The sequence below is a fragment of the Arachis hypogaea genome, chromosome 7 (assembly GCF_003086295.3).
Source record: "Arachis hypogaea cultivar Tifrunner chromosome 7, arahy.Tifrunner.gnm2.J5K5, whole genome shotgun sequence".
Taxonomy (NCBI): Eukaryota; Viridiplantae; Streptophyta; class Magnoliopsida; order Fabales; family Fabaceae; genus Arachis; species Arachis hypogaea.
The window spans coordinates 148257-174094 of NC_092042.1; the positions used below are offsets into that span (position 1 = coordinate 148257).

Genomic DNA, 25838 nt, shown 5'->3' on the forward strand with positions numbered 1-25838 from the left:
TAATTTAGGCGTGAGATTCAAACACATAGTCTCTAGATGAATATGAAAAGATTATATAATTTGAAGTTTGGCTAATTTTGATTTACTCTTATTGTTGACTTAATATTATAAATTATTTTGATCTACTTATAATGCAAGCTAGATCATCTAATTATGCTAGTGAATAAACCTGTACAATACACAAAAACGAATAAAATGAGTTTAATAATACAATTTTCACGATCAATTTTCATGACAACTGAATTAAATAAATAATGCTTCATTACAATAATATATGCTTGTTTCTACTTGAACAATATTTATATTTATGCAGTTGCTTAATCAACATTATCTGCCCATATTACATGCTTGACCAAAATATGCTACAGGTCTCGTGGCAGAATAAATTAATACTCAACATTGTGTCTTTCATCCTAGCTTGATTATACTACTTCTACTAAGGAAAAAAGGTGCATGCCCTTACTTTTTTTTTTTTTTTTTTTTTTTTTACCAAAGATAAGAGACTCGAACCCGCAATCTCTTAATTGAGTATGGAGAGACTATGCCATTTGAGCTATTACTCATTGGCAAGGTACATACCCTTACAATGATGATACTTTTAATGCATGATATGAATATATTAGTAATGCTAGAAAAAAAAAAGTTAAAATTTTTTTTTATTTAATATTTATTAATTATTACACTGTCTTTGATTATTGTTTTTTTGTTATAAAATATTATTGTGAATTCATATATAATAAACTAGCACATTTAATTAATATCTCTCATCCAAATTATTCATCAATAGAACTATTTAAAATTTTTTTCATGTTCGTTCAAACTATTTTTGTCACTGTAAACAATAGATTTGTTTAAAAAATTTGACTATAAAATCAAATCCAACTTCAATTCAAGTAAATTTAAACTAATTTATAATTTTTTTTGGGTACATAATCCAAGAAGTTAAAAATTTAATAATTTTATAAAAGAAGTTGGGTATTTAACTCTACCAAATCCAGTCGGACAGAATTGTCAATTATATTTGTGAAAATCCGTTAGTAGGATCGAATATTCGCAGATTAACCGTGAGTATGATTAAAGTTGGGTCGTTCTCAACCTACAAGTAAAATAGAGTTACATTTTAGTAACAAATTTAACTCATAAATAGGGTTAGAATTGGATTAAAACCTTAACTTACTCTATCGTATTCTACTTATTACCAGCTCTATAGACATATGTAATTATGTATATCTCTTCTTTAGTAACACATGATTAAAAATATCAATAACTAAAGAATAATAATTTAAAACCTGCAACGATTAAAAATTTTGAAAAAAAAAAAAGAAAAAAATAAATCTTTGACTTGATTTGGTAGCACATGACTAATGCTATTGCATGGAAATATCATCAAAAAGTAAATCAATACCTGAGTTTTTTTTTTTTTTTTGGTGTACTAAACGGGGCAAGAGCCCAATACCTAAAGAATTTTAATGCAAGGTTTAGAATAACCATAATTACACCTTATGTTCTTTTTTTGGTATAGCTGACACTTATCTTAGATGTATTTGTGGATTCATATGGGTTGTGTAATTGAATTAGGACTTTCTATAAGTTTGTGGGTTTGACCGTCATAATAAGCCCATACATATTTGTTGTAAAAAAAACTTCATATAAAAATGCGTAGTTCTTTTGCAACAAAAAGCTCATAGTTCTTCTACCCAAATACACAGATTGAGGCTTGTTGACTAATTCCATAACCCTAGCTGATTTGTTAGCCTGATGTAACGGCCCAACATGTGTCCTATAAATGTGCACTCTCCAAAACCCTAATTCCTCATTCTCTTTTTTCATTTCACCCATCCCCTTCTCAGCACAGCTTTTTGCTAATTGCTATGGTGTAAGTCATGTTGTTCTTCTATTATTAGTTTCCATAAATCTTCAATTTTTCATTCTGCTATGTGTATCTTGATTCAATTTCTACTATCTAGGTCTTATTTTATCCAATTTTTCCCTGTGAGGAAGATCTCCCAAAAATTGATAGGAAGTGCCGTATGACACTCCAAACAGCAGCGTGGTGTTCATTACCAACCAGCAATGTCACGAAAGCAACGCTTTTTTCTCATCCACCGATGGCAAAACCCTAATTCTGCCATTGGTCGAGAAAAATTCACTGCTTTTGTGCCGCAGGTTGGTTTGTCCCACGCTGTGTGTGTGATTTGAAACGGGTCTCTGAGGGTTTAATACTTAAAAAAGTGTAAATCAATTTTAATTTTCGTTTAATTTAGGGTTTAGGTTCAATGCCACGTCGCTGATAGCTATTTGCTTTGACCAGCGATGCTATGATTGGACCAAGAACAAGAGTTTCACTTGTTTCGCATCTTGATAGGAACCTGCGGATTTCAATATTCTATGATCTGTGGAGCCGTTTTCTGCGATTACATTCACTTTTTATATACAATTTATCAATCTTTGAAGTATTTTATGGATTTGAATGGAAGCCAATGAGGACTAACTTGAATTGGAATTACCGGCTGAAAATTATTATCTTGATGTCAAATTCTGGCTTACTGAGGCTTCCATTCATTGCTGATTTACAAAGTTATAGTCAGATTAAGTGGTGTTATTAAACTAAAGAATTTGATTAATGTGTAGAATGGAAACCTGGCAAAGTATAAACATCAATTGGGAGTTATAGTAACAATTTCCTGACATGAATTAATATCTGAAATTAGTTTGATTAGGTTAAGAAGTTATTGGGAACATTATTGATTAAAGATTTAAAATATATATAATTATTGATTAAAAGGGATAAAGGCTCTATAATAGAGTCAACAGCAGGGGCTTATTCCATAGTTACTTGACTGCCGCTTAGAGCCAAAATCAAATTGCCAGATGAAGATCCTTGGAATTATAATCCTTTGTTTCAAGACACAAATTTCTGGATAAATTCATTGGTTTTATATTTTAATCAATTTTTTTTATTAAAATTGATATAATAAGATGAATTAATGTTTTTAATTTTCATCATGGGATTTGTTGACAAACCCAAAATTAAAAGCAACACTTCTTATTTTGTCACAAATAAACTTTGGCTGCCTTAGAATTAAGTCTTACTGATGCTCTTATACAACTACATTAAGATCAAACATTTATCATTGTTTGCCCAATTATTTAAATTAATTTTTAATAAATAACCTGACAAATTTGAAAACTATTGTCGCATCCAAGCTTGTCTAATATGATTTACAGGCTTAAGGTGGAAGAAGGTTGTGCTTTTGAAGAGAGACTGCTGAGCAAAGAAAATGGAACAATTTGAACTTGGATTGTTATGACAACATGAAGAAAATTGGAATTGGTCACTTAGGACTTAGGAGAAAAGGAAAAGGAAAATTAATGTAAAGTATTAATGTTTTTGGTGTACCTCAAATTGTTATCTTGATCTATTTTCTAGTTGAATACTCTAATCAAGTGTCTATTTATATTAAGTTTGTAAAATAGATACTTTTATAAATCAAATACTACAACAAATATTGAGCCCTATTACAACATCAATATTAATCATTTCTATTTTCCTTAAGTTAAAACCAGCTTAAGGTAATAAAACCAACACAAGATCAATTTGAGTGACATTATAAAATATAAATATGATTGGTCTTGAGTTTGAATATTTGCTTTATCAAGGATACTAAATTTAAACTAAACTTACACTTCTGATTAACAAAAATCTAAAACGGCTTTTGAGAGCTTTAGACTACATTACAATACTACATCACACTAGATTACATTACAATACTACATCTGATGTAATAGTTTAGTGGATTTACTATCTAGTTGATTAACAAAAAAAAAACTTAGCTGCAATTTAATGTTTGCTAGATCAAAACATGTTTTTGGTAGGAACTAAAACCAAAAAAAAAAAAAAAAATTAATTTTTCTTTTTGTCTTGAAATATATATTTTTTTTTGGTTGAGTGGTGTTGAAATATTTTAATGGTTAAAAATACGTTAGGCCTAAGCCTTCAGTTAAAAAATTGGTTAAGCAAAAAATAATTATAAATGGTATGGCCCAATAGGCCCAAAATAGAATTCCGGAAACAAAAAAAAAAAAGCGAAGAATCGAAGAGGAAGAGAAAGATGCTACACCAGAAATCGCATACTCGAATCGGAAGTGATCGGTACTCCGTAATCGGTAGTAAAAGTGAAAACAATCAGTATAACTAAAACTAGTTCAGCTCCGTTCAGCTCAGCTCCCATTCAATTTCTCTCAGAATCGTAATTTATAGGGTTTTGTTTCTGCAGTTATGGCTTCTCCTGCGCATTTTGACGATGTGAGTTTTCTCTCTCTCTCTCTCTCTTGCGTTTTCCTTTCAATCGCTCTCAATTCTTCCGAATTCCACAGGATTTTGATTTCGGAGGCGGATTCCCTGCAAGGCATTCAGGTTTCTTTTTGTTTGTTTAGTTTTGTTTTCGGTTTACGTAACGGTGTTCGTTATCGAAATTTTGAGATGCGTTTGGTGGATTTTTATCGTCGTTTGTGTAATATAGGTAATAAGAGGCCTTCGCCGGATTACGACGATGAAGATTATGGTAATGATCCTTTTGCGCCTAAGAAGGTACTCTAACTTTCATACTGTATCCATGAATTGAATTTGTTTTGCAATGCTAGCATTTACCACTAGGCTAAAAGCTAGAGGTGATAGATAGCTATGGTGCAGTGTTATTTCCTTATAGTTTATTAGAATTTATTATTGGCACCGTGATCTGAGATATTAAGCTTATGGAATCCAAATGAGGGTATGCTAATAGGCCATAGTAATAGAGGAAGACGTAGGAATTTATGGATGAATGAAACTATTGAGAAGGAGCTTAGATTTTTATGGCTTGTGTGAGATATATGTAGTGCATGACTCTATACAATGGTATTGCTTGGTTCATGAAGTATGACCCCAGCTAACGGGGGTAGGACTGGTTGTTATTTTTCTCTTTTGCAGCGCTGAATTATAGTTGTGGAGTAAGTGTTGGCTTTGAGGAATGAGGTAGCTTTGAGAAACATTGCTGTGTTTTTTCGCAATGAAAATCGGGGTAGTATAGTGTTATGGGGATGATAGTGATTTTTATTTGCTATTGTATTGATTGGTAAGGGAAGTTAGCATAGGTGAAGTGTGTTGATGTGTTTAAGATGGCTCACTAGTTATATGCTTACTTGCATATGAAAAATACTAAAACACAAATTCTAACTGCAAATTGTAATGCAGACCAAATCAAAAACCGATGAGGTTGCTTCTGGTGTAACAACAGGAATGATCTTGTCACTTCGTGAGAGGTAGCATAGTATACAGCTTGTGTTAGACATTTTACACTGCTAGGATTGCAGTAAATTATTTGTGCCTAACCCTTCTTTTTCCTTTCATTCTTTCGAATCTTGTTATTGACAGCCTTCAGAACTGTAAGGATACACTTGCAACGTGCCAAGTACGTTTTCTTCCATTATTTTTGGAATTTGTCCCTTCTGGTACCATTATCTTTCTTGTGCACACGTTATTGTCTAAATATTTATTATTCTGTTTTTGACTATTTATTTATTTACTATCTGTCATCATGTTAAAAGTGGACTTTAGTTACAATTCATGTAATTTAAGAGATGAATTCATGATTGGTTCTCAATGGCAAGGCTGCATTTATAACTATTGTATTGTGACCATGTGGACAAAGTATTGTTGCAGCCTACTCTTCATAGTTAATTGTTTAAAAAAAATCATTGACTTGATCAGTGAATTTTCCAGAATGAACTTGAGGCTGCTAAATCTGAGATTCAAAGTTGGCATTCTTCAATTCAAAATGAGCCTTGTGTACCTGCTGGTGCCACTCCTGGTTAGTTTGCTGCTTGTCTCTGGCATGTTAATTGTGATATACACCTGTATTTTAATTGTTCAAGTTTTAGTTCTTTGTACACAATTGCTTTATTTTTTTGTTATAAATTTATCCGTGAACTATTAGTTAACCTTTGTTCTTTCCAGAGCCCAAAATGTTGCTTGATTATCTTCAGGCCCTGAAATCCTCAGAAGAGTCTTTAAGAGAGCAGGTTTAGAATCTAATCTGCCCTTTTTTCTGTTAATGTAGTTCACTATCCATTGATTAATTATCAATTATCAATGACCATTGACATATATCTATTGTTATCAGCTTGAAAAGGCAAAGAAAAAGGAAGCTGCATTCATTGTAACATTTGCAAAACGAGAACAAGAGATAGCAGAGTTGAAGGTATCATGCTCAAAATAAGATTTTTTCTATAGCATGGCTGTATATGTGCAATTACATTTCTTTCTGACATCAACTTTGACCACTTGGTAAAATTTATTTCCACCCTTTTAAGAATACTAACAAATTTACTCACTCGTCAATGCTAGTCAAGTTGTATTTCTTTTAATGTGAGTATGGTTAGCTATTTTACAAATGCTAAATATGAAAGTAGTTTGAAAGAGTGGCATTTTACAAAATATAGCGATGTGAATTGTCAAATAACCTAATTTCAGAGAAGTTAGTGTATTCTTTTAGATATTGTGGCTAGTATATTTTAACCACAAGGTAGGGTGGTATAATTTATCCTTAACACAGTGGACTTTCTGATTGAAACTTTCCATTTTATTCTCTTCATTAATTAAGTACTAGATAGGGTACACCCAATAAATTATCTTTAGTGTTGGGTTTTCATATAGTAGTTTTTAAGAAAGTGCCATTCACTTGATTAATAGTTGTTATTGATATGAAGATGAAAATATCACGATGCCCTGTGAATCGTATAATCTTACAACACCTTGTGATCAAGCTCCAAAAAGCCGGATATGCTTTTTATTCTATTATTATTTATTTATTCCTCTTATTGTTATCATGACCAAATTAACTATTTTGTTGCTGTTTATAAACTCAGTCTGCTGTGCGGGATCTAAAAGCACAACTCAAGCCACCTTCAATGCAGGTATGGTTGTAACATGGATGTTAAGTGTGACACTCTAGATATACACTTTTCCCTGTGCAAACAAGCAGTGTTGCTCCTTAAAAAAATTGGAATACACTAGTGTGCTATTTTTCAGCTTTTACTTTGATTCATTTACTTGAATAGTGATATGTACCTCGGCCTTAACTCAATGACTTGCCTAGGTTAAGATTTTAGGATATTCACTAAACTAAACCTGTGCAAGCTTGTCCTTTGTGCCTTGATATCTTGTGAATATAATTTTCAGGCAAGGAGGTTGTTACTAGATCCAGCTATTCATGAAGAGTTCACGCGTTTAAAGGTTTGTTACTTTTAATTAGATATTGACTACTCTATAATGAAGTTTGGCTATATGCAGCTCGATGCTGACTTGTATTGAATTAACTTTGGTCTATCTTTTACTTTGTTGGTGACTTGCACATGGAGGTGGTCAAAATGTATGTCACACCTTGTGTTGCGCCAAGAGGATTTAGTGAAAAAAAACATATTATTTCCATGAGTAACAGTGTTAATGGTTAGCAGAAATTGCGTCCCTTTTTCACTAGAGAACTTATTAAGAGACTTTTGAAAAATTGAGATGGAAGAATATAGACAGGTGTTGTATTTTGGGTATGTGAATAATTCTTTTGTGGAGGGTGGATTTAAAGTATAAAAATAAGATTTTAAGGTGGCATATTAGAATAGGCAAGAGTCTTCTAATATTTTTTAGTGTATTCATAGTCGTCACATGTCCTCAATTCCAATTATATGTATATCTTCTTATAATAATGTCAATTAGTGGTTACATATTTTTTTTTGTTTTTACCTAACATGTTCTCAACTGTTCTCATCTGATGATAGAATTTAGTAGAGGAAAAGGAGAAAAAAGTGAAGGAGTTGCAAGATAACATAAATGCAGTAAGCTTTACTACTCAAAGCAAGATGGGGAAGATGCTGATGGCTAAATGTAGAACTCTGCAGGAAGAAAATGAGGAGGTTGGGAATCATGCTTCTGAGGGAAAGGTGCTGCTCTCTCGCCGCTTTATGCATATTGTTGTCACCATTTTCTCTCCATAGATGTACTGTGTTAGCACTAGAACTAATGTTACACTTGCATGTATTCACATAAATATAAAACTCGGTAATCGGTATTCTTTGTTTTGATGAATTGATGGTCATGTTATCATCTTTTCCCCTTCTGTTTTCTTCTTGTGCAGATTCATGAATTAGCCATGAAAGTTGCATTGCAGAAGTCCCAGAATGCACAAATCAGAAGCCAATTTGAAGGTTTGTTGAATGATATTTCATTTCATTATATTTTGGCTTTTGGATCCTTTGACTCATGTATTAGCTTTTCTAGGTACATTGGTAATCTTAGTTTCCTTCTTAACATATTGAGATATGGAATCAACAATGATATGTGTGACGGCAGAATTAATCATATAAAATATATTATCTATGCTAGAAATATGTTGCGGATGGAAGATGTTGCCTTACGTTCCTCTTGTCTAAAAAAATGGATCTTCTGAGAGAAAAATATTTATGTATTCGATTACTTATATATATAATCTCACACTGGAAATTAACGTTGCGTTAATCCTTCACACTGACTACAGGGTTGCAGAAACATATGCAAGGACTGACAAATGATGTGGAAAGATCCAATCAAACGGTTAACTTCTCCCTCCCTCCTTTTTTTTGGTTATTTTTTAAGGATTGCTATGCATGCTCAGTTATAAAATGCTTAGTGCTTCATCTTATTTGTCAAAATTGGTGAAAATTATTGTTCATGAGGGTCTTGGAGGTTCTGATTTTTGTTTTGAACATGATCGTGTATTCATATGTTATGTCGAGAGATAGACACAAGTTTCTTCCATGGTTGATTGAATTACTAGTTCCAGGATATTTTAGTCGGAGACTAAGTGGATTTGTTTTGCTCAGGTTGTAATATTGCAGGAAAAATTACAAGATAAGGATCAGGAGATCCAAAAACTGAAACAAAAGCTCCATCAAAAGAACTTGATGATGGAAGATGGAAGATCGGATGCAGCAGAAAATTTTATTGAGAGTGATAAGCCGGAAGTACCTAAGGAAGCTGCCAACTAGTATATCTATCACCAATTTTGCAGCAAACGTTCATTTTTTCCCCGGTATTTAGTTTTGCTGATGATTGTAAATTTTATATGACGCATTATAACATTTCTATTTATTTATTACTCTTTTTGCGATATACAATAGTTACTAGTTACACGGGAGGGAGCGCAGATCTAACTTAAACAAAATAAAAAATGTTCCTACAAAAATTAGCTATAGAATGATAAGTAGAATGATGGTGTATTGGCAAGTGAGCAATATCTTTATCGGTTTCGACAAGGCCATCCTAAGCCTGCACTTCCAATGTTTCCAACTGGTTGAATAGGTTCCAGAAGTCCCTTGGTCGAACTGCCAAGCCCTTCCCCCTGCACCATAATTAGATGTAGTAACCATATAACGTTACTTAATATAAAAGACAAATCTCAAACCCTAAATTCTAAAGAGATTACATGATAACCCACACCATTATTTTATCAAATGTGATACTGATTACTCTTACAAACACAAAACTAACTTGTTTAATGTAAGCATAACAAATGAAATAAATGTTAGGTGAATCGTGAATGGCTTAAGCCATAACAAATAAATGCTGTCTAGTGGTATTGAACTATTGATGTAGAATCTTTGCAACATTGGTAGTTTCAAACATCATAACAAAACAATTATCAAAGAAATAGAAATTCTGGAATGTTTCAGCAAGTTAAAAACATTTGTAGACGGTAAAGAACATACCTCCTTCCAACCCATGTTTTTGAGTAGTTTTCTGGCATAACTTCCAGATCCAAATGACATCTCCAAGGCCTCTGATGCAGCTTCTTGTGTACAGCTAGCATCGGGTGACGATGGCGTATCAATATAACTGCCCTCGGAATTCTTCTGTCCATAGCCCACACCAAAACCGCCATGCAAGTTTCTTCTTTCAGCAGCCCTATCTCTGTATTTACATTTCATTTGCTGCCATAGTTTTTATAGATAGACATTAATACCCTTAGCCATCAATCACACAAGAACTGATTGTTAGATTTCAAAATCAGATTACAAACCTCGAATGCAGGGATAGAACTTGGCAACATAGACAAATCCTTCTCTATGAGAATTTCACCTGAAGCCAAAGCAATTCCTTCTCCAGACTTTGAAGGACGGGAGATCTTTCTCTTAGATGATAATTTAGGAAAATCCCAATCTTCTGTTGGATTAGTAGAGTCATAAGTTGATAGAGAAGCCACATATCTTGCACTAGGATTTCGCAATCTGTACACTTGTCCTGTTAAAATAACAAGCAGCCATATTCAGTTATAACAATTACTTCTGGCACTATCATTTTACTGAAATTGCTCCATTTAAAATGAAATTTATATGTCAAGTCCAAATGAAATATATGATAACACTACATCTCTTGTGCATTTTCACAATAATTCATGTCTTCGTGATATGCAGAAAGCTAAGTAAATAACAAATAAAAGTGAAAAATGCAAACCTGTTTTGACTCGTACCAGATCGAGATGTACTTCACTGATAGGGGCAGATCGAAATTTCCCTCCCCGAGAAGGGATAGATGGATGCCGCTTTGCAGATTGCTTTACAATTCTTCCAACCAACCTAGCCGCCGTATCTTTTCCATCCTTTTTGGATCCTTTAACCATTTCCCAATCCCACATGTCCACAACTGGAAACTCCGAAACCAGATCTGTTTCTGATTCAATGACTTGACCATATTGAGCTCGCCATTTCTCTTCGTCTGATAGGATACCTATAACAGCATTCAGCATCAGGCATATGAACAAAAAAGAGGCAAGTAATTCCAAGTTCCAACCACGTGATAAAAATTCAACTATGAATTCATGCAGAGAATGAAAAACACTTGATAGAACACTCAAAGCAAACTAGATTGCTGAAAACAAAACAAGGAAACAAGCTAATATTAGGTTATTTGATTTTTCACGGAAATAAGCAATTGATAGGTATTGACTTACAGTATACTCAGTGCACAACATAATGATCTTTCTACAAATTACTTCTAGGTGTAAAGAGAATAGATGAAATATCAAACCTAGTAAATTACTATATGATAAAATACGATATATGTTGTTGAACTCTGTCGATATAATATTAAGCTTACAAGCACACATCTGTAACATACCTTCATCTGTGGTACTTGCATCAGCTGTGCCATTTAACTGATTTAAGTCCTCGGCATCTGGGATCCACTCACCCTCTTCCAGATCATAAGTATCGCTGTAAGCTATACCTTCATCAACAGTAGTTTTATCAACTATGCCATTTGCAGCTACTGGCCCTGGGATCCACTTGTCACCCACTTCACAAGTATTGTCATTAACCATACATTCAGGAAACAGATAATTTAGAAGCAGGGTAGTTTTACATTTTTCTAAGTTAAAAAGCGTCAAGGGGTATATGACAAACCATCAGCAGATCCATCATCTGTTTCCAAGGGTACTGTCATTGTATCAGCTGTGCTATTTTCTGTCTTGTAGCCAGACAAGTAAAGATCAATAAGCGTGTCCTCTAACCTGTACATTAGCAAGATGAATAAGTCCAAGGGATAATTTTGAATATATAATCATTTCAATGGAATAAGTTTCTTGAAGGTACATACCATTCTGATGGTGGCGGAGGAGGGTTTTCAATAGTTGGAGTGCTCACAGAATTCAAGAGATCTATTACAAATACATCTACTTAGTTAACTGTCGTCACTCATTCATTACCACTACATGCTTGAAACACGTAATGTCGATGCTCAAAGAGTACTAGAAATCAATTGTCAATTGGTTAAAATAACTGAAGTGCAAATGTAATGTGGCACACGGCAGTAACCCCTTGTTGTTGGCTACTGCAGAACCTGCTTTCGACCATCATCATACTGTAATATTGTTTCCAGAGCATACCTCAGCTCAGATACTATGATTATCAAGAATTAATCAAATTTGACACTTAAGCTAACACTACATACCATAGTCTGGATCATTAGACAAGCTTTCTGTCCGCTGGTAAGCTTTGAATTCACTTTCGAGGAAGGAAGGGTATTCCTCATTGTTGTTACCATATACTTGTTCTGTGCTTTCTGGAGCAGCTTCTTCACACGGATATGTTTCTTCACCATCATCCTGAGACAACATGCAAAAGGAACGTAAATCGTCGACTTGACACGACAGTGATCAAAGGGTTTAGTTCTTAAGAAACCAGATGTAGATTAATTGAGAACCTGTTACCTTATTGGAATCTAAAAGCACATAATTCCCATCCTCAAATTTATAATAATGACCATCTCTGCTACTATAGTACCAACCAGCATTGGGGTCATGGTAAAATCCACTACTGCAAGAAATTAATCTACGTTAGAGTAAGAACCAGAACTTGATACGAGTCTGTGGATTCTAACTAGCTTAGCCTCAGCAATAATAATGCTGCAACAATATACTATGAGCTTTAAGCCTTTTAACAACCATTTCAATCAGTTACAGGAAGTTAAATTACGATTTTAGGTACCTCCTATCTAAACCCTAAATTTCTGCAGTACCAAGCGTTTATCATAACATATTGTAAACACATTAAGCTCATCATCATCTAAATTAGTGAACGAATCCTCATTCTGACGACAAAAAAAGATAAAAATTACAATTTGACGAAAGGAAAATGCAAATCATTCCACATGCAGAAAATCAACTGCAACGCAATCTGTGTAATTAAGATATGAACGTGTGATCATGATGGAAGAAAAAAGTAGGATTAAGAACGTATGGAGTAACCACTAATCACATGAATTGTTTGAAATTTAGAGAATAATAAGAAAGGAAACCTTGCATGAAAGTATAGCTGTGAATTTTCATCCCAAACAAAAACGGAATCGCTTTTTTCCGAATTTTGAGAGTCCCAATCCATAATTCCTCTTTCTTCTTCTTCTTCTGCAGCTTCTGAATTTGTCTGGTTTTGCTCTCTCTCTCTCTCGATTGATTGATTATTGTTGGGCTCAATTTTTGGTTGAAGCTATTGGGCCTTTTTAAGTTGTAAGTTCTGGGCCTAGCCCAAATATTACAGGTCCATTCTTAAACAGAATTGGTAGCGGGAGGCCTAGCACAGATAGCATTCCATAGTACCCATGGTAGTGTGTGTGAGACTGTAAGTGTGTTGTGTGGGTGTGTAAAGCATGGATGTAATGTCTAAAATTTAGAGTTGTCCAATCCCCACCCAAAAAAAAAAAAAGAATTGGTTCTTTCGGGATTTGATCCCAAATATTACAGCTTCTGTATTCTTAAACAGAATTCGTCTTCGTCTGCCACTCTGCCCTCTGGTCGCCGTCGCCGTCGTCGTCGTATACTCGGTGAAGGTCAGTGCTCAGTGCTCGCGTTGTCTCTTTTTTGCGTCGCGACAGCGCCGCCGTACTTGTTCGCGGGGTCGCGGTGGAGCACACCGAAGAACCACTAGCGCCACCCTCGTTCATCGCGCCACCACGGTTCATCGCACCTCCGTCCTTGTTGCCATTCACCGAGGCACCGACCCTGGTGCCATTGCTTCGCTCCGCCGTGCGACAACAGATCCACAGTGAGTTTTGCTCAATTGAATTTCTTAGATCTAAACTTTCAATGTGCACTTCTATTACTTCTTCTACTGCATTTCTGATTTTTGAATTTTGGCATGAAGTATTTTAGTTGATGCAGTTGGTTCTACTGTTGCCGAATTTGTGGTGCTGCTTCATTGTAATTACTAATTTGTAATCATATAATTTCTGTTGTTGCTGATTTTGCATCTGAAATTGTGGTTGGTAATTGCTGAATTGTTGTTTGATTCTAGCAAGATTGAAGGCATATCTAGTTAGCGATGATTGAACCATCTTAGAGCTTTCCCTTCCATAACTTGAATCACTGAATGATTAGCTATGATTCCCTTCTATATCTAGTTGTTCTGAACTCTGTATTCTTGGTGTTATTGAATCATTGAATGCTTTTTTTTTTTTGGTTAATCTTTGGAAAAAGGTTATTAAATTTTGTTAAAATTATGCTGAGATTTTGCTAAAATTCTGATTGGCTGAAAATTTTGTTAATTTTTATTAAAATTATATTAAAAATTTTGTTAAAAGTTTGGCGGAGCTTTTATTTGTTCATTATGATCAGTGTTTTGTTAGAGAAAAAATAAATTTGTCGTATTTGCTTTTAATGAAGAAATAGATGAATTGAATTAACTGAATTAATTAAATAAGTAAATGATCGAATATTTGTTATTTATTTGGTTAATTCAATGGATTTCTTTTGTATTTTACAACTATCTTAATGAGTTCAATAGTGATATAATGATTAATGAGTGATAAATTGTTAATAATTATTAATTAATGAGATTAAAAGTTATATTAGATTTTGATTGATGTAGTGTTATTTTAAATTTGAAAAAATTTATATTTGATTATAATTATATTTGAAGTGTTTATTTATAATTTATTTATTATTTTATTATAAAATAATTTTTCAGTTGAAGTACCGTTGAATTGGTTAGACTAGTAAACCAGTAAATTCGTAGTTAGAGCTGATCGATCATCAATCCAGTTTTCAGAACCTTGGTCATTCCACTAGTAATACATATTAAATAACGAAAAGACGAAGTGGCGGTGACTAGTGAGCATGAGTGGGTGGTGTTGTGATGGAGCTGAGAAGCATGTCCGACGCGCTCCAATTCCACGCGCAACTCCTGAAAGGGGGCACCCAAAACGACGACGCAGCGCGCAACGTCTCCAAGCTCTTCACTTTCGCCGCCCTCTCTCCCGGCGGTGACCTCTCCTATGCTCGCCTCCTCCTCCGCTCCATCCCCCGCCCCAACTCCTATTACTATAACACCATCATCCGCGCCTATTCCCGCAGCCCCGACCCCACCCACCACTTCCACGCCCTCTCTCTCTTCCTCTCCATGCTCCACCACCAACCTGCCCAACCTGATAACTTCACTTACCCCTTCCTCCTTAAGTGTCTCGCCCGCTTGAAACTCACCCCACAAGGTAAACAGATCCATGCTCTCATCACTAAGACGGGTTTTGGGTCGGATCAGTATATCCAGAACGCCTTGATCCATATGTATTCTGAATTTGGCGAGTTGGGGTTTGCTCGCAAGGTGTTTGATAGAATGCCTCTTAGGGATGTGGTTTCTTGGACTTCAATGATTGATGGCCTTGTCAACGCTGACCGCCACGTCGACGCCTTGGCCTTGTTTGATAGCACGCTGAAGGCTGGGATAGAGGTCAATGATGCCACGGTGATGTCTGTTTTGAGGGCCTGTGCTGAAACCGGAGCTTTGAGTGTGGGGAAGAAGGTGCACATGATTGTGAAGGAGAAGGGGATTGATTCTAAGGCGAATGTTGGCACTGCCCTTGTTGATATGTATGCTAAAAGCGGGTGCTTGGAGAGTGCACGGAACGTGTTTGACAATGTTGTGGACAAGGATGTTTTTGTTTGGACCGCAATGATCTCTGCCCTTGCTAGCCATGGAATGTGCCAGGAAGCTATTGGGATGTTTGCTGAGATGGAAACCTGTAGGATAGAACCTGATGAGAGGACAATGACAGCAGTTCTCTCAGCGTGTAGGAATTCAGGCTTGGTTAATGAAGCTTATGTGTTTTTGAATGATGTGCCAAAACGTTATGGTATAGAGCCTACAATTCAGCATTTTGGCTGTGTGGTGGACCTCCTCGCGAGAGCAGGGCGTTTGAAGGAAGCCGAGGATTTCATTAATACAATGCCTATAAAGCCTGATGCAGTTCTTTGGAGGACCCTGATATGGGCCTGCAAACTTCATGGGGATACCGACAGAGCAGGGCGTCTCATGAAACACCTCAAACTGCGAAGGAGAACTGCTGATGATGATAGTGGGAGTTACATACTCGCTAGCAATGTTTATGCGTCTGCAGGGAAGTGGTGTAACAAAGCAGAGGTGAGAGAGTTGATGAACAGAAGGGGATTAACTAAGCCTCCAGGGTGTAGTAGGATTGAAGTTGATGGCACTGTATGTGAATTTTCTATGGGAGATTATAATCACCCTGAAGCAGAGAAAATATATGACAAATTGGATCAGATTGTAGATGAAATTAGAAAGGAAGGGTATAATCCGAGAGTATCAGAGGTGTTGCTTGAGATGGATGATGAGGATAAGGCCATTCAGTTACTTCATCATAGTGAGAAGCTAGCTCTTGCTTATGGACTAATCAGGAATAGGCAGGGTTCCAAAATCCGGATTGTGAAGAATCTAAGGTCTTGTGAGGACTGTCATGAGTTTATGAAACTAGTGTCTAAGATATACCAAAGAGAGATCATAGTAAGGGACAGGATACGTTTCCATCATTTCAAAAATGGTGACTGCTCTTGCAAGGATTACTGGTAGCTATGGTATCTGCTTTGGCCATGGAAACATTCGAATTAATGTTCAGTGACGATGTGGACATGATTGAAGATCATGAGTGCAACTCATTAATCAGCTATGGCACCATTCTGATCAGATACATGAATGTATGAAGAAACTGATTATATTGGTCATTGATAAATAGATTGGTTGTATGAAGTTAACGGTTTGAGTAAAGGGTTATGAAAGGGGGAACCACGTTTATTTTTTGAGTTATTTGTTCACTCGATGATTTATTGTACTTGGTACAGTACAGTCATGTGTTATTGAATTCTGATCTGTGCTTATTAGTCAATACATGTGTTTATTGTACATAGTAATGATACCTTGACTTGAATTCTGATCTGTGCTTATTAGTCAATACATGTGTTGTTGATCGCTATTTTCCTTTCTTGAATTTAATGAATCAATGCCAGAGGTGTTAGTTCAGTGCAAAAAAAAAAAATATCAGATTTACGAATCTCTCCACTTTTTTGTTCAGATAGCTTTTTCCTCCAAAATCCAAAAACTCTGTGTTGATGTTGCTGGTGGTGTGTGGCTGTCTTATCCTTGATCTTTGTTTGGTTTGCATTTTGGTTCCATTAAGATATGTTATTGAGATATATGTTTGTTGATCTTTGTTTGGGATATTCAGTTGCGATTCCAGTTTATTTTAAAACTCCGAAATTTTCATGATTGAAGCAACTCTTGGATGATTCATTTTACAGATATGCTCCCCATGGTTTCCATCAATTATTTTAATTTGTTTTGTTTGGTTTCCATTGCATTGGTATTCGATTTTTTTTTTGTTCGTTTCTCATTCTTTTTATTATCTTCTGATTTTTCAATCGCTGACTGCCTTTTTATATTGGCTCTGTATATGAATGGGGTACAAGGGAACAAATCATTTGAATCATTCCATCCATTGGTTCTTGCTTGCGTCCTGATTTTTTTATTCTCATATTCCTCGCTTTGGGGGATCGAATGCTCATTGATGTCGCGCTGGTGGTCCCGCCGGAGAAGGCGTTGTCGATATTCGAATCTGTACCGTCTCGAGTTCGTGTCCGGTCTTCCTCGTGTTAGCTATGACGTCCAACCAGGTTGGTTTTTCTACATCTTTGAATTTCTTATTGTATTATTTTTTATCTTCAACATTGAGGTTGGATTCCAGGTAAACTGGTATCTTTTGTGAACTTTAATGTCTTTTTGATCGTATTTTGTTTCTTGGTTGGTGTGTGAAAACTTGGTATTCGATTAGCCTCCTGAATTGTTGCAATTTGTCGTGATGTTTTTTTTGACTAGGGAGAATTCACTCATTATATATAAAAAATGATTTGGGTGCTATGTTATGCTGTGTTTTCAGTTGATGTGAATCATTTGTTCTTTTCTCTCTGTTTTTTTTTTTGCTTTCTTGGTTGACATGTGAAAATTTTTTGTCTTGATTTCTGCCTGGATTGTTGCAAGTAGTTGAGTTATTCCTTCCCTATTTTATGATGGGTTTTTTCCCCTCTTTGGTTTGTGTTGTTCTTTCTCAGATGGAGGTTGTGGATGGTTGCCGCGAAGAAGACGTTGGCTGATAAGGTGTTCGGAAGCAATAAGAGTTTGAACAATGCGATTTCTTCGTCCCATCACGATGATCATGGAGCTGATGATGGAATGTTATTCATGGAGATTTGAGCTGAAAAGACCAAAACATCTTGATCCTCATGCGTGACACCGGTGGTGGCCACACAGCTTCCACTGAGGCCATCTGTAACGCCTTCCAAATTGATTCAGTGACGAGTATAGGGGTAATTCATGATTCATCCATTGTTTGCTTCTTTTTTTTTGCCATTTTGTTCTTATTGCTTCTTGCCTTTGGTGTTTGATTTGGATCTGATGCTTTTCGATTTTTATCCTTCTGTCTTCCCATCTTTACTGTAACAAATTATGCAGCTCATTCAAAATTTCAGATTCTGCCGCAACAGATTCTATTTTTTTTTTTGGCATTAAATTTCAAAATAATTTGGTTTTGTTCAAGAGTTTACAATTTTTATGGTTGGGGGATATTTTTCTTTGATTCTTCATTCATGTGCTTTTGCCTTTCAAGTTTCACTAGCTGGCTGGCTTTGTGGTATAATAGAATTTGTGGCTATGTGGCTTACTTTTATTTTCTATTTTTCTTCATGGAGCTTTTTGCACTCTAGCTTTTGTTTTTATTCTTTTTCACATTGTGGCCATTGTTATGCCATCGTTATTATCATTTTAAAATAATTACAACAGTAATAACTAATAAATGCTGTATCTATAGAAACTTTCCACTTTTCTAAATGCAAGATGTAATTTTTTGGGGATGTGGATGGCTGATGGAGGTTGAAGTTCTCTCATTTTGTGAATTGATGATAGCTGAAGCTTTGTGTATGTTTGGCATGATTAAATTGATGGAACATTTTTGGTAAATTTTTTCTTTCCTATTGCACCAAACTTGTTATATTTGATGTTTCTTTTTTATAATTAATCATGCAAAGGTTATGTTATAGATTTTAGGTTTTCATATTTAGGATTATTTGTTTAAGGTTTCCATTTTTTTATTATTTGTTCAAATATCGAAATCTTATAACTTAAACCACTAAACTTCAATAGCTAAAATTGAAATAAATTATTCTTGTCTTTTAAATTTTAATTATATTATTGTAATATAAGGTTGCCTTTTTGTTTTATATAAACTTTTGAATTTGTTATCTAGGTATCTAAAGTTTCAGTAATTGTATTATTTTGTCATCACCAAACTTCAAGCTTCAGCTCTCCAACTAAAGCAATCAGTACAATCATATTTTATCAATGGCCGATCCTTAATTTCTTTCTAACTTTTATTAATTTGGTTCCGATTCTCCTTTTTATGGTGTTGGTTATCCTCAAAATTGGCAACTTTTATCTTTTTGCATTTTGCTCACGAAGTGTTTGTGACTTTGTTTCTTTGTGAGTGTGTTCAGGTAGTGAAGGAGGCATTGGATTCAAGTGGGGGGCATGTAAGGGACTATATGCTTTACATTGGGGCTCTATGGACAGCATACTTAGTGATTAAATGTTAGCTCTAATTATTGTTTTGGTTGTGAATCGAATCATTCATCTTAGTTTCATTATAGTTACTTTGGTTTATTTCAAAGTTATGCAAATCTGTTATTTTCCCCCCTGTGATGTTATAAACCCACCCCATCTTGAAGTCAATTTATCTGGTGGAGAAAATAATTTTGATTCCTTATTTGCCAGTGGACCAACATCATCCAGGTTTGTCCATAATTTCTTGATATTGACTGATTGTGATTGTTATCTTGATGATGCTGAAATGCTTTATTCATAGGAAAATTGGTCATGTTGCATCTTGTGATGAATATCAATTGCCAATAACTGGTTCCAATAACTTCCATTTCCACTAATTGGATAGATAATTTTCTACTGATTTGGTTGATTTATTTTTTAAAAACTAATGCTGATGCTGAATGTGAGTATTTAATCACTTTTGTTATGCATAACACTTTTAAATATGTCATAAGGTAGCATTCTTGCATCGCTTTTTGTCAATCAACTAATTTGTTTGGCCTCACAATTGATTTAGGAAATAATTGCTTTATTCCTTATTGCTGTTAATTTCAAATTTTGATGAGATTTTATGTAGAAAATCACTAAACTCTTAAGGAGTGGTTAAGTTTTTAATAACTGCAGTAATGAAGGAATTTTTTTTGTAAATATTAGAAAATCACTAAGAAATATTAATAATACGAAGAGAAAGTTATTATACATATGGAGGTTAGAGAGATCCCTTTATGCTGATCATACGTAGCCTTAATTGGGTAGACCTTAGAAGCAAGAAAGCCCTCTATTAAAATAGGAGATGGTGGCAGGGAAGGAGAGGAAGTATGACATGCTTAGTGGGAAAAGATTGTGGTTAAAACAAGTTGTGTTGCTGCCCTTTCAGTGAGATTTGCAAATCATGGGCACCCCACTACGGTGGTCTCAACTGATCCTGCTCGCTCCTTAAGCATACTATTGAGCTGAATTATTAGTGACTCATTATTTATTATAAAATTATTGCACGGCAATAGTCACTCTTGCTTTTTCCCCTCCTTTATCAATCAGCGGCAAAATTTACTTATATATTTTTTATCAACTTTGTTTAGTGCTCATGAAAATCTGTTTTGGATTGCTCTTGAATATTGTAAAGTCACCTATTGATTTAAGGTATATTTTCCAGAATGTTACCTCAACTTCCTTATAACTTGTTTTTGTTCAAGGGGCGAGGAACAGTTGCCACTGGCCGGGTTGAGCAAGGAATCATAAAATTTGGTGATGAAGTTGAGGCTTTGGGACTGATGCATGGTATGTTTACTGAGGCTTTTCCTGGGTTTTGGGTTTCTTTTAAATCTAATTTATTCCTTTTGATTAAAATGCCAATTGTTGACATTTAGTTACATCTGTTAATTATGACCATTCTTGCATTCCATGTATGGCTATGAGCTAGGACCTATGGTTGATAGCATTTTGCAAACTTTTGATGCTTTCCACTTGCAATGCTGCTATGCAAATGTATCGTGATTTCTGTAATTAAGATAGCAAATTTTTTAGTTGTTAATTAGATTCTAATTTTTAGTATTCTGGAATCAATACAAGACTCAAGGTCTGAAACTTTGGACATCATGTTTGAGTTAATATTCTCCCTTTGATTTTGAGAAAAGACCTTACTTTCACTAGATGAATTTATGAAATTCAAAAAAGCACGAGTCTGCACACAATTATTTAAATTTTGAGCATTTATCAAATTATGAATTCCAAAGCCAAGAAAATTGATAGATAGACATGGATCTCACATATAATTCAATTTTAACGAGTATTTGTTTTGATGATGATGAAAAAAAAGTTGAAAGAGAAAGGTAAAAGATAAGTATTTAATTTGAGTAGTGCTAGGGAGCCAATGGCCTAAGTGTACAATGTATACAATGGGCTAAATCTTTGGTTTATGAATAAACATCTCATGTTATAAAAAGCTAATTTTTGGTTCACCAAGGTTCGAACTCTTGACCTTCCGGATCTGAAACTCTTATACCATATCCTGAAACCACTCATCCCAAAAGAGTAACCTAACAGGACAATGTAACACTAATAATAATATCTCTAATATTTTCTAAACCTTCATTGTACACATTGTACGCTTAGGTCATTGGCTCCCTATACTTTCTCATTTAATTTTAGCTTCGTTTCATGTTTTAATCTCTGGCTAATGCATGCTTACTTTTGTTCTTCGGTATGCTACAGCTGATATTCCAAAGGAAGATGTAGTTTGTAGGATTTGTTGCACACTAAAAATACACAGTTGTTGTCTTATGTACATGTTGAGATAGTTGAAACAACTTACTCAATCTGAGGTTTAATTCCTGCATAGGCTGCATTATTATTCAATTCTGTTGGCCAGTGATCAGGAATTTTAATCACTGGAATTTTACTTCATAAAAACGCTGTCATTGCAGTGTTTTTTGATGAGCAGATTCCACGCTTTAAAGACCATGATCAACCCAAGCATGGTAAATTCGTTGACCTATCTTGCTGCATACTCAGTTTTTTTTTTTTTTTTTGGTCAAGCATACTCAGTTTAGTATGGGAGTCATTTGGTCGAAGTTATTGGGCCTTTTTAAGTTTAAGCTCCAGGCTCATCACGGTTCTTGGGCCTAGCCCAAATATTACAGGCCTATTCTTAAACAGAATGGGTTCATTCAGACTAGTAGAACTGGTTCCCTGTCCAAAAAAAATAAGGACTAGTAGAACCGGTTGATTTTCATGCCGAGTTTGGAACAAATAACAATATGAAACATTTTACCAAAAATACATACATATATATGAAACAAATAACAGAGTTTGGAACTGGTTTTCGTCTTGTGCATGTAGCAATTTATTAGTTAGCAGTAGATTCTAAAATAGAGTTAGATCCATGACGGATTAGTCATTAATTTGTCATGCTTAAAGGTATAGTAGGCAACCCAATTTTTTTTTTTTTTCAAATGGATGGGATAGCTCCTAACTTTAAACATTAAAAATTCACCTACACGACCCTCACACGTGTAATACTTTAAGAGTTTTATTCACTACCTTAGTCTCAGTCAAATTTCGAACCTAAATGCTATTGTAAGACAGAAATAATCACCAAGACTTTGCGTGCATCTGTGCATCTGTATCTGTGTATGTGTACTAACCAAACCTTACTTGCCCCAAAAACAAGTTAAACTAAACAAACACAACTCACATGCACGTATTTCAGAAAGATTCTTATGAAGTGCAGGTGTAACGTAATGTGGCACTCGGCAGTAACCCCTTGTATCCCATAATATAACCTAATAGATGTTCCATGTTGCAAGTGACACAACACACAAAATAGTACACTGATCATGGGATCCTTTTCAGCCAAGCCTCAACCCAACCGAATGATCAACATTTTATATGTACTATCCTTCGTATCTATGTTAATAACTTTACAAAAGAATATGATTACTTTTTGTTCATGTAAATAGTGTTTTCTTTTGGCAAATTGCATTTGTTTACTACTTAATTAACTTGGTATTTGTAAGTTGTAACAATAACTACATTGAATAAGAGATTAAGGAATTATACCCACGATCTTATCATCAAGTATGTATGAGGTATTTCTTTTACCTGTATACCCTTATAAATGTCCATGCTTAATTTTTTTTTGTTCTCACGGTATCTCCAACCCGACAAGTTAAGGATTAATCCGCCGTGGTACTAAGCTCTATTTAAGGGTTTGTCGCTAGCCAATAAATTGCTGCATGCATAAGACGATATTCGAACCTCCGACACCTGCATAAGCGGACTAGTAAGCTAATCGCTAGACCAACCCAATTTAATCCATGCTTAATTATATATGTAAAAATGTAGTATATTTAAAGAACCAATTTGCATACAATTAATTACTTCTATAACTATGATAAATAAGTATGTATATCTTAAGATATTTTAGTCTACTATATTTCTTAAACTATTCCATAATAATAATAATAATAATAATAATAATAATAATAATAATAATAATAATAATAATAATAATAATAAATGAAATTTCTTTTAATGATACTGTCCCTTTTATTTCTAATATACTTTTTTTATATGAGAGTTAAATAATATATTTTAGTTTATTTGACTAAAATATTTTTTAATAATAATTTTTATATATAAATTTGTAATAGTTATTTAATTAAATAAAAAAATAATTAATTGTATGTAAATTATTATTATCATCTATTAAAATTAATTATTAATATAAAATATATATTCAAATATAAAATATAATAATATATATTAAAAATAATTAAATTATATATATTTATATATAAATACATAATAACTAATTTTAATACTTAATTTTGATATAGAAATAATATTTTTATATTATTATACCGGTTTTTTTTTTTTTTTTCTTCGGCAAACTGAAATTAGAGTTCACTGGAAATTTCTAGTTTCCCATGAGACGCTGCAACTAATGAGGACAATTAGGGACCCATTTTTAGTAGTATCAACCAATAGTACATTTCACATGGAAAGTTGGATCCGAGATTTCACATGCCAAGTAATTAGCAATTTATAAAAGTTAACTAACTAATTAATCAAATAATAAATATACATTACAAAAATGAATAAAAGCAACGAATGAAGATGATGAAGTGATGAAGAATCTGAAGCTTGATGATTCGCGGACGAGGAGACTCACGTTCATGCTGATAAATTAAATAAATGAACAATTCCTTAAAAATATTAATATCATAATTATACTTATGGAAAATTTTTAAGTATGTCGTCGTATCGGTGTTTCAGTGATTTTTAATCGTTGATCTTAATTATAAAAAATATATATAATATATATAATTAAGATTAACGGTTAAAAATTATTGATACACCGGTATGACGGTACACTTAAAAAACTTCCTATACTTATTATACTAACACTAATAAAGCTAAATATAGAAACGGAAAATTTTTAAGTATACCGTCGTATCGATGTTTCAATTATTTTTAACCGTTGATCTTAATTATAAAAAATATATATAATATATATAAAATTAAGGTCAACAGTAAAAATTACTGATATATCGGTACCATGGTACACTTTAAAATCTTTCTATAGAAACATCTAGAAAAGAAACGAGAGTTCTTGATGGAACGAGCTAGAATTGGTAACCTGAATTAATTAATTAAGTATAAAAGATTTAACCAATAATATCTTTAAATATTTGATCCAATGCAGGTAGACCCTCTTGTAGAACCCACCTTATTATTATTACTAACCCTCAGTTCGTTCTAGAAGTGTCCATTATTTTTTGTCTTTAATATGTTCTCAATTTTTCCAGCGCATGTTAATGTTATTACTGCCACCATCAACTAGAGTTCACGATTTATATAGTATGGGAAAAATTTTTATATGTACTTAAAATATTAGTATTTTAGTAATTTTAATTTTAAAATATTAATATTTTAATAATTTTAATTAATATTTTTTATATATTTTTTTTATAATTAAAATTAATTAATAAAATTATTAAAATTTTAATATTAGAAAAATATTTAAATTTTTTTCTTACAGTATAAATATAATAATCAAGATATATACATAATAAATTATTTAAATATATAAAATTAATTAATTATTCTCTTTAGTGATGACATCTAAAAAAATGAAGAGGAAAGCGTATTAGATGATGATGCCGTTTTAATATGGTTGTCTCCACCCACTATATGTAAAGTAGAAAACACTTTTTTTCCGAGATTTTAAAAAATGAATAATTAAAAATTAAAAAATTTAAGAGTTTAAAATATTCAACCGAAATTAAAATATATATATATATATATTGAATCAATTAATTAATTAATAGTTTAATTGATTTTTCAGTTTTTTAATTGATTTATTATTAATTAATTTTTAATTTAAATTATATCAATTTAAAAATTAATTTTTAATTAATCCAGTTGAATTGTCTGGTTGGATCTAATTTCTTAAAAACCATGGTTTCTCTATATCTATGATGCACGGACACACGACGCGACATGAAACACGCCAACACGCGAATTTTAAAATCTTATAAAACACGGGAATACGCATATATATAAGATATATAGTATTTTTTTAGATAAATCGTAATGATATTTTGATATTTTATTGATATTAAAATATAAATTAATTTTTTAATTATTTTTAATGTCACATGTAGTATTTAAAATATTTTTTATTTTAATAAATAATAATATATACTATATCTAAATTTATTTCAAAAATATATATTAAGAATAAACTTGGACACACTAACACGTGATGATATTTAAGTGTGTCTAAATATATTCAGAGAAAATTTTTTTATTTTTTATTAAGACACAGTTGGACATAG

The 25838-nt window shown here is 33.4% G+C and overlaps 3 protein-coding genes and 3 non-coding genes across 20 annotated transcripts; 5 read left to right on the forward strand and 1 right to left on the reverse strand.

The window, feature by feature from the left end:
- The first annotated feature begins 1821 nt into the window (after positions 1 to 1821).
- Positions 1822 to 9179, forward strand: LOC112765024 (FKBP12-interacting protein of 37 kDa). Its single transcript, XM_025810880.2, has 15 exons — positions 1822 to 4167; positions 4278 to 4306; positions 4378 to 4417; positions 4524 to 4591; positions 5234 to 5301; positions 5414 to 5450; positions 5762 to 5849; positions 5996 to 6060; positions 6162 to 6239; positions 6907 to 6954; positions 7220 to 7273; positions 7813 to 7974; positions 8169 to 8238; positions 8568 to 8623; positions 8893 to 9179. Exons 1-15 carry the CDS (start codon positions 4035 to 4037, stop codon positions 9055 to 9057), a joined length of 1161 nt encoding a protein of 386 aa, XP_025666665.2. The 5' UTR covers positions 1822 to 4034; the 3' UTR covers positions 9058 to 9179.
- Positions 1987 to 2217, forward strand: LOC112768429 (small nucleolar RNA Z112). The gene has a single exon (XR_003185860.1). It is a non-coding gene; the product is annotated as a small nucleolar RNA Z112 (small nucleolar RNA).
- On the forward strand, positions 2271 to 2422 carry LOC112768432 (small nucleolar RNA snoR2/U65). Its single transcript, XR_003185863.1, has one exon. It is a non-coding gene; the product is annotated as a small nucleolar RNA snoR2/U65 (small nucleolar RNA).
- Positions 2475 to 2558, forward strand: LOC112768431 (small nucleolar RNA snoR77Y). Its single transcript, XR_003185862.1, has one exon. It is a non-coding gene; the product is annotated as a small nucleolar RNA snoR77Y (small nucleolar RNA).
- LOC112765023 (uncharacterized) lies at positions 9129 to 13266 on the reverse strand. Of its 2 annotated transcripts, none has more exons than XM_025810879.3 (10): positions 12863 to 13266; positions 12276 to 12381; positions 12017 to 12170; positions 11663 to 11723; positions 11470 to 11576; positions 11186 to 11362; positions 10523 to 10795; positions 10089 to 10309; positions 9778 to 9999; positions 9129 to 9410 (listed from the first exon to the last, which is right to left on the reverse strand). In XM_025810879.3, exons 1-10 carry the CDS (start codon positions 12943 to 12945, stop codon positions 9309 to 9311), a joined length of 1506 nt encoding a protein of 501 aa, XP_025666664.1. In that variant the 5' UTR covers positions 12946 to 13266; the 3' UTR covers positions 9129 to 9308. The 2 variants fall into 2 exon arrangements, with proteins under 2 accessions (XP_025666664.1, XP_072055944.1); XM_072199843.1 differs by having other exon boundaries at positions 12868 to 13024.
- On the forward strand, positions 13146 to 23076 carry LOC112765022 (pentatricopeptide repeat-containing protein At4g21065). Of its 14 annotated transcripts, XR_011864232.1 has the most exons (7): positions 13183 to 13605; positions 17316 to 17519; positions 17955 to 18209; positions 19392 to 19485; positions 20691 to 20775; positions 21921 to 21974; positions 22727 to 23076. XR_011864232.1 is itself a non-coding variant. In XM_025810878.3 (2 exons), the coding sequence occupies exon 2, from the start codon at positions 14695 to 14697 to the stop codon at positions 16420 to 16422; it is 1728 nt and encodes a 575-aa protein (XP_025666663.1). In that variant the 5' UTR covers positions 13146 to 13605; positions 14527 to 14694; the 3' UTR covers positions 16423 to 16822. The 14 variants fall into 14 exon arrangements, 2 of the variants coding, with proteins under 2 accessions (XP_025666663.1, XP_072055943.1); XR_011864229.1 differs by lacking the exon at positions 22727 to 23076 and having other exon boundaries at positions 13163 to 13605; positions 19392 to 19686; positions 21709 to 22313; XR_011864228.1 differs by lacking the exon at positions 22727 to 23076 and having other exon boundaries at positions 13163 to 13605; positions 19392 to 19686; positions 21921 to 22313.
- The last annotated feature ends 2762 nt before the right edge of the window (positions 23077 to 25838 follow it).